This window comes from Clytia hemisphaerica, unplaced genomic scaffold, assembly GCF_902728285.1.
Source record: "Clytia hemisphaerica strain Z4C2 unplaced genomic scaffold, Clytia hemisphaerica genome assembly, whole genome shotgun sequence".
Classification (NCBI taxonomy): Eukaryota; Metazoa; Cnidaria; class Hydrozoa; order Leptothecata; family Clytiidae; genus Clytia; species Clytia hemisphaerica.
The window spans coordinates 245,633-254,593 of NW_027103806.1; the positions used below are offsets into that span (position 1 = coordinate 245,633).

At 35.5% G+C, this 8,961-nt stretch overlaps 1 protein-coding gene across 1 annotated transcript; it reads left to right on the forward strand.

Annotated features, from left to right (window-relative positions):
* Nucleotides 1-1,174: 1,174 nt before the first annotated feature.
* Nucleotides 1,175-7,902, forward strand: LOC136806422 (fibroblast growth factor receptor 3-like). Its single transcript, XM_067062993.1, has 10 exons — nucleotides 1,175-1,770; nucleotides 1,961-2,419; nucleotides 3,409-3,708; nucleotides 4,069-4,224; nucleotides 4,619-4,720; nucleotides 4,855-5,021; nucleotides 5,553-5,675; nucleotides 6,094-6,302; nucleotides 6,944-7,049; nucleotides 7,378-7,902. Exons 1-10 carry the CDS (start codon nucleotides 1,380-1,382, stop codon nucleotides 7,501-7,503), a joined length of 2,139 nt encoding a protein of 712 aa, XP_066919094.1. The 5' UTR covers nucleotides 1,175-1,379; the 3' UTR covers nucleotides 7,504-7,902.
* Nucleotides 7,903-8,961: the final 1,059 nt, after the last annotated feature.

The following is an 8,961-nucleotide window of genomic DNA, read 5'->3' on the forward strand; positions in this document are numbered from 1 at the left end:
TTTTCCTTAAATTTTATTAAATTATCAAGCTGCGAATTCTTCAAGTATTTTGTTAATGGAATATAATTTTTTTTTCAAGCAAATGCCTCAATCAATCAATCAACCAATCAATCAATAATTAAATCAATCAATTATTCCTGATTATTTTTTAATGTTTTAATCTTTAATGCATTAAAAGCTTTATAAGTACTTGACATGATCTTTATGTGGGGGCATTTAGTGAAAGCTATGACTAGTTTATAAGATATTAGTAGAGACTAAGGAGGCACAACCATGGTTTGCGCCGACGGGAGAAAATGTCGATGTTTTTCACCACCTTTTTAGCTAAAAGTTTTGACAAATTTCTTTCTAAAAAGTACTTTTTCAAACCACTCTGATGAGCTGTGAAAGCCACTAATCTACTGCCCTCATTTAGCTCAATGCTACAAACCAAAAGGGCAAGGCGATGATGCCCAAATAATGTTAGTATGACATGTACATATATCAAATAAAATAAATTCTGAGTTGTCGTCCGTCAGGCCGAAAAATTTTTAAAATCTTGAAACGTAAAACTATGAAATTAGACTTCCTACATTTTCTCTTGAGTTGCCCAAAAGATTTTGAACCCCCCCCTAAACCCTCAAAAAAAATTTGAAACCCCCCCCTAAACCCTCGAAAAAAATTTGGAACCCCCCCCCCTAGAATCCTCCACCCCCCCCCTAGTAGATACTTTCTGACCACTCCCTAAACATGGGAGAGTTCACAGCTTTCCTTCTATCGCCTGCTTCGATTTTTCAATTTTTACATTGGCCTCGTTTTCATGTTGGAAAAAATAAACTCGGGAAAGGTGTATTGCATCAGAACCGAAATGTCCGGAAATTGATCAATATGAATTAAAGAATATACATTACCACCCATCAAAGAAAGGTTTTGTTTTAAGTTTTTTCTTAGAAATAAGATGTTCAGAAGAAAAAAATTGAAGGTCATTAAAAAGAATGCATGTCCTCTATACATTATTAGCTTCCTTTCCATAATTATAATGGCGTAATTAAAAAGTTGGAAATTTTCGTTAGAGGAGACATGCGCATATATTACATGCGCACTGCGTAATTATGTTGACTCGGCAAATTGATTGTTCTAGTTCTGTAAATATGCGGAAACCCTATAGATAAACGTGTATTCGGAAAACAATAGCAAGAGACTTGATCGGATATAACTAAGGTGAAGGGGAAGGTAGCGCATGTTTTCTTTTGGTTATAAGTCTTGTTTGCTTTTATTAAGTAACATGTTCAATCACTTATTACCTATGATTAATATCTGATAGCTGTGTTCGTTTGGTTTGCTGTAATCTTTACAAACGTAATTTTGGTTACAAGTGGAGTAGATTCGCCAATTCAACAATGAAACACCAGCCAAATCATTATGTCTCCTTATTGGTGATTTTTTACATCTTATGTTTTCGGACAAATTTGTGTGTTGCGCGAGAAAGAAGTTTTATTTCTCCTAAAGACAGATTAAAAGATCCTATTCGAGTAATTCAATTTGCAAATAAAACTGCGACACATATTGTCGCTGAGAACGGCAATGACGTAACACTTGATTGTCGGGTTTCTGGAAATATGAATGCAACTCACTGGTGGTTTAAAATCAATCCTGAAAATGGAAAGCATACATTTTTGTCATCATCATCCATTTTAACGTTGAAGGATTTGCGATCGTCTGATTCTGGTCAATATACGTGCATTGTGAATGCGCAGTCAGCGAAAAATCAACGAAATTTCACTGTAAATGGTAAGTACTTACCTTACTTTAGCTCGTAAGACCAAAATGTTTGTTCAATTCGAACTTTGAGCTATCCGCATAGTTAACGTACGCAGCGAGGAGGGTAGTGAAGAGGGAAATGGTCTATTTTTTTGAATGCCGTCATTTTTGAAAGTCAATTTAACAAAGATTATTTATGCATTATTTTTGTTTAAATTAGTACCATCATATCGCTATACAATCAAAATTCCACTCCTATTGAAACAACTCGGCCCAAATCCGAACGTTAACAGTCAAACAAGTATTGATGTGGGGGAGCATGTCAGGCTTCAATGTCACGAAGAATCATCAAAACAATCATATTATGGCTACAGAGTCGAATTTCGCTGGATTCGTTGGAAAAAGAACTTTAACCCAACGATTCTTCAAAATATTGGGCGTGACATTATGAAAAATAAACTCGACTTTACCAAATACCCCTTTGTTGAAGAGATCCCATCTTCAGAATACAAAGTGTTTATCCATATGCGATACGATAATAATGTTAGATTCGGCAGACTTCACAGCTCCGATCTTACCTTGTCTCAAGTTACGGAGGATGATCAGGGCTATTACTCATGTGTAGCGAGTAATTCGTTTGGGTTTGATTTTTTGACAAGATATGTTGCTGTCAACAAAGGTGAATTAGTTTTTCATTAAAAATAGTTTTTATTAGTTGTCTTTCAATGATATTCATGATGTAATCTTTTTTACGGAAATGCCCTGTGTTTTTTCTGCGTAAAAGATTATATCTTGAGAATATCATTGCTTTTAAAGTTAATAGCGCTCCGCAACACATACTTCATAATTATTATTTTTCACTTTTTTGACATTTGTACGAGTTGCAATCCCACAATTCAATGCAGTTGAATTAAAGATACGTGCAAGTTGTTAGATATCTTTTGTCAAATGATGCAATTAACGTGTAAAAGAGATTAACGCAAAGGTTGATGGGATTGGAACTCGTACAAACACATCGAGAGTAATGATTATGTCAAAAATAAAATCTATTTTTAGATTCAGCGCGGTGCGCTATAGGAATAAACTTGTCGTTTTTATCAAGAATGACACCCTATATTTACAGACCCTGCATTGATCTCACCGCGGCTTCTCATAGCCTGGGAATCCATGCTATGATTTCTTCTTCGATAAACTGATGGGGAAATGTATAGCATGGTATGGGCTGAGAGTTTGAATTTCTCAGATCCTAATAACGGTTGAAAACATAGCCAATCAAATTTTGTTATTATTTTACTGGTCACACTTTCTTAGAGAAAGCGCAACTTCCGAAATTTGGTTTTTATTTTAGTAAGTGAGGACAGCGCTAAATTCGAATTTCCAACTGTAAATTTTTTGAGCCAATCAGAGCGCGGAAAAAATGTGAGTCCAATATTGGACTCACAGCTCGAACCCGTCTTGTGTACATCAAATTATAAAAAAACACATGACGGGTCTCCTGTCTAGGCTTCTCACTGCTTCCATAAACGGTTGCAACATCCACACCATACATGCCCTTCCCACCATTATCATCCCATGCCCACTATTCTATCGGACCTTAAAGTCATCTATATAGCCACTGCGTGTATGTTTTTCTAGTGAAAATTAAAGATTAATTTTTCTATTTTTCAGTACATGATATTGAATCTCCAAGGATCAACATTCTGAAAGTTGTTCTGATCGCTTTAGGTGCTGGGCTAATCTTTGGGATAAGCATCATATGTACCGTATGTAGATTAATTAAACTTAGAGGTGATAAGCAGAGAGCTCTTCCAGTAGAAGAAATTGGATTGGTTGAAATCCATCGAAATGATCAGCAAGGGGTTCGACACGAAGAAAATGTCTATATAATAGACTCCTCTCCTGCTATTGTGCAGGCTAAAAAGAGGAATCCTAAGAGAACGAATGAGGAATTGTACCACGACCCTCAAGGTATTATCCATTGGTGCTTGACACATTTTTTCATATAAGCGACTCCAATTTCGGGTCATTTTAACTCATTTTCTGAAAATTTCACTCTCTGATATTATATCATATTCATGCTTATTGGGCCAAGGGCTATTGTTTTTATATCTTTATGAGATATAAAAAAAATTGGCAAATTTCAGGGCTTGAAGCTTAGCAGCCTGGTTGCTTATATGAAAAAATATGTACTTATGAAGGGAATATGAAGAGAATATGAAAGGATTTTGCTTTGAACAAAAAGCTATCGAATTTTAAGAAACTTTTTAGAAAAAAACTTTTGTCTGACAAACTTCTTATTCTTTCTGATTACTTTTATTTCATTCCTAGTTTTATTGAGCAGTGTTCATCCAAAATGGGAAGTGAACAGAAAATCATTGATCATTTCGCAGACCCTTGGTTCAGGAGCATTTGGTATTGTTATGAAGGCTACATTACCAGGTGGACTTGGAGAAAGGAAAACTGTTGCGGTCAAGATTCCAAAAGGTGATGATTCAGATTACTTTGGTAGCAAAAAAAATTTACATTAGCTAGTGGGGATGGTTTTGGAGTACAATTTTTAAACATGGAATTTCGAAGGAGACGAAATCAAAGTAAATTTTCCAGTGGGACTGAAATTACAGGGTTTTTTCCCGCCGGGGATGAAATCTTTGCCAAAAATTCCAGTGGGCAGCGGGTCTGTGACACAGGGGTGTTTTGGTAGCAAAAAAAGAATTTACATTAGCCACAAATCAGTATATCAGACTTTTGTTGTTTGAAAAAATCATATTTTCATTTTAGTACGATAGTCAACTATTTTCAGGGCCTACGTAATATTTCTGCGGTCTACGGCTAAAATTGCCCACTCGAACTCAAATATATATTACAATTTTCTCTTCAGAAAATGCTAAAAGACAAGATTTACTCTTGGAGTTAGCAATGTTGAAGCATATTGGACATCATAAACATATCATCAATTTTCTTGGATGTTGCACTGAAATGGGTATGTCCTTTTGTTGGTATGTCTCATGTTAGAATATGTTAGGTCCTATTTTATACACCATTTTTTGGATAGCATTTACACTTGTTGTAGACCCAAATACTGCTAATAAAAGAACATTTTCATTTCTTTTTTAGACCCTATCTACATCATACATGAATACGCACCTTATGGTAATTTACGTATGTTCCTTCGTTCGAAAAGACCTTTAGCAATGGACCAGCAACCTTTTCTAACGACCAAAAACTTGATATCTTTCTCGTCACAAGTGGCCCAAGGAATGGAGTTTCTTGCTTCCAAAATGGTATCCACATACTTTAATGCGTTAAAATCTCGCACCTTTCCGAGCACGTTCTGATTACTACGCGCTGGCACGTACGCACTATAAAGGCCATGATTCCAAAAGAGAATCTCTCCAAGTCGGTGGACCGGGTTTGAATGAATATTTTGGATTTGCTTTTGAGCGTGGCGATGGCACGTATTCAGATGGCTCCGTTAGAGAATTTACCTTAGTTGATGTGCCGCTTTGATTTTTTTTTTCATTCAGATTTTGGATAAATATTAAAAATGAGCTTTTGAGCGTGGCAAAACAAACGTCAATCGTAAGCATAAACATTAGAACCCAGTCGTTTCCGCTTTCAAGCAAAAAGGCAGAATTTTGGTTGAACAACTAAGTCAAATTCATCATATTCCTTTAAAGCAGAGCGTGGTAAGGGCAGAACGGATGATCTTTTATGAGATTAATGCAAAAATGCTTATAATAAGAAGGCACTGAAGTACTGTAGTACTGGTAGAAAAACTAAGATTAATTCATTTCCTTGCCATTTTTTTCTAGTGTATACACCGCGATCTCGCTGCACGAAACGTTTTACTAGGTGAAGATTACGTCATCAAGATTGCAGACTTCGGATTGGCTAGAAGTCTTAAAAATACAGACTATTACCAAAAGACTACTAACGTAAGTAAAACATACCCCTGTATCGTTGATTCCAATAATGTACATTAACTAGCAAGTACATGTCGCTATGAATGGCCCCGCGAACGCATTGATAATCCAGAATGAACGTTTTAAGGCTGCATTTCAGCAAATAGCTTTATTTGAACACCCAAAGCTTAAACGCTTTTCTCTTTCCATTGAAACCTTCAATGTTTTTTGGTTTGTTAAAAAATAATAGCAAACGCCCACCCAAAAAATGATGAAAAAATAAAAGTAAATATCGCAACTTCTTGAAATTTTTTTGCTGAGACATCCTACTGCGACGCAAAAAAGCCCCTTGCAGGGCAATGACGCGGAAATCAGCCAAAACGAAAAAAATTCTCTAGAAAAGAACTTTTTCAATACAATTATTTAGTGTTTTAAATTCGCTTTGTTCTAGGGTCGGGTATCAGTCAAATGGGTTGCTATTGAAGCACTTTTAGACCGTGTATACAGTACACAATCAGATATTTGGGCGTATGGCGTGTTGTTATGGGAGATTTTCACTTTGGGCGGAACACCCTACCCACGAATACCGGTTCAAGATCTTTATAAAGTGTTAAAAGACGGATATCGAACGAAAAGACCGAAAAATTGCCCTCCTCAAATGTAAGTTTAATATAAGTAAATGCGCTCATTTCTTAATTTACCTTTTTTATCCTAGGTTCTCAGCCGAATTGAAAGTAGACGGGCGACATTTCTTCAAAAATTTTATAGGTTTTTTTTACCGATTTAAGCATTTCCACTCATCTGAGCTTTTTAAAATGGAAGAAAGCTTAAAGACAGAATACCTTATCAGGAATAAAATGCCGGAGTTTTACTTAGTTGGGGTATTTTTTTGTCGGGGAAAGATTTCGTCACCTAGAGGTATTTTTTTCGTCACTTTTCCCGACCAAATTCTTTTAATGTTCCCGACAAAATATAGAGCAGCATAGGAAGAAATTATCAAGATTTTTAGTCATGCTTATTTGTTTCTATAGTTTTATTACAACACTGAATTACTGTTACAAACCACTACTGTTAGGTATATAGCAATTTACAAAGTAGAAAGTTTAATCTAAAACAATAACATCATGCACCCGAGTTTTGGGCGGGATAAAAAAATCGGATAAAAGTTTTGGTCGGGTAATAAAATATCGGGGAAAAAAACCGTCGGGGGAAAATTTCGTCACCCCCTCAAAATTTCCCCCGACATTTTTTTCCCCGCTAAGGATAGGAAAATTATGTTTCTTTTTCATGTATTTTTACAGATATGAAATTATGGGTAAATGTTGGAACGAAAAGCCGTCAAAAAGACCGTCTTTTAGTGAACTTGTCGCTCATATGGAATCGCTGCTGGATGAATCAACCTCTGATGTATGATTTGTTTCTAAATCTACCCTTGGTTATGAAATTTCTCCAGCTAGCATTTGTCGAAAAAGACTAATTTTGTGATACCTTTTGGGTTCGTGGTAGATAATAATAATACAAGCAGGTTTTTTGCACAATTTTTAGTGAAAATCTTGGAGGAAAAAATTAAAGTCGATGAAGTGCGAAAGTTTCATTATGCGAAGTCTTATTTCCAAGTGATACAAAAGATAACGTTCAACTAACGTTATATAGACGTTTAAAGATGGACAAGAGGTCCCCCAAGAGGACACGAATGCAGGTATCTGTAAATTAAAAATTCATTTTCAATTTTCAGGATATATTCGAATTCAAGTCACCAGATGGTAGCCTCGACAACGAAGAGCTTGAAACTGACGAAGAGAACGAGCAACCATCTTTGATGTCAGATGGATACGCTTTTTTGACGACGAAAGTGCTTTAACTGATGACGGTTATAATGATATTTGGTATTGTAAAAAATCATCGTAAAAACCCTTTGTTGTGGAAAGTTAGTATTCACTTTAACTGGGAACTCGATCCAGTTCATACAGACTATGATTATGCCATGATGATGTTTCAGGGGGAGGGGGTACTTAGGCAAATAGAGGGTACGGGTATGTGCCCCTAGAAAGATCAAAATTTGGTCAGATTACTCCCAATAAGGATTGTAAAATTCACAATATTTTTCCCAGGGTCGAAAGTCGGGCGGCATATACTCGTCTAGTGCCTCCGCCAACACCCCCGCCCACTAGGGATAGTGTTTATCATATGAAACTAATGTTTATAAGCTTAAGCATCATAATTTTGATTTATATTAGAAAATGCTATGATATGTTTGTTATATTTTTCCCTGTGTTATATATTATAAAGTCCCCATAATGTCTCTTTTATATAGTCAGTCAAGAACACCTTCAAATTAGCCTATCATATGCTGATTAGCCTATCATAGGCTATTTAGACTATTTTATGTAGGCTATTTAGCCGAAAATGGATAAAAACCTCGATTTCTGACGAAATATAAAATAAATAGTCGCGTCTATTTTTCACGATTACTTCATTGCCCAAAGTCCAAAGAGTCTTTTTCACTTAAACTGATATAACATTCAATTTTGGAAACGGAAATATGAATAAATTTATTATCAATCGGCTAACTAACCGATTATAGGCTAATTTTCTGATAATGAAGTTCTGTTGAATCGACAAAAAGTCCGATTTTCTTACCCTACGAATGCGCACGCATGCGCAGTACCAAAAAGTGGAATATTTCCTAAACCAAAATTGATCCAAAGTCAAAATTTGTCATGAGCATTTCTCTGACAATGAGAAACCATGTATTCCTTAGAGAAGACGCGACTATTCATATTTCGTCAGAAATCGAGGTTTTTATCGATTTTCGGCTAAATAACCTATATAAAATAGTCTAAATAGCTTATGATAAGCTAATTTGAAGGTGTTCTTGACTAATAGTCTTTTGAATTTCTACAGGGTGTCCCTAATTAAAGTATCGAGTCGAAACACAACTACGAGTAGAAAGTTTTATGTGGGTATTCACAAAATTGTATTTTAAGCTCTCCCTCTTTTTTCTTTGTCATTACGATTAATTTATACGTTGTAACTACCTTTTGTAATAAGCCTGTGTGATGGAGAACGTTCTTATATTTTAGCGATAACACACACAAACTTTTCTACTCAATCGCATGTTCAAACTCGATACTTTAATTAGGGACACCCTGTACAAACAGGACTTTTAAATTAAATTGTTTCCATGGTAAGGATAATAGGGTGTATGAGAACGTTTTTTTTAATAATCATCTCGCTTCAACAATTTGTCAAACAAGAGTTTTTCTTTTGATCAACATGTTCAGCAGGTTGATAAATGAGATAAAGTGATAACTAATCA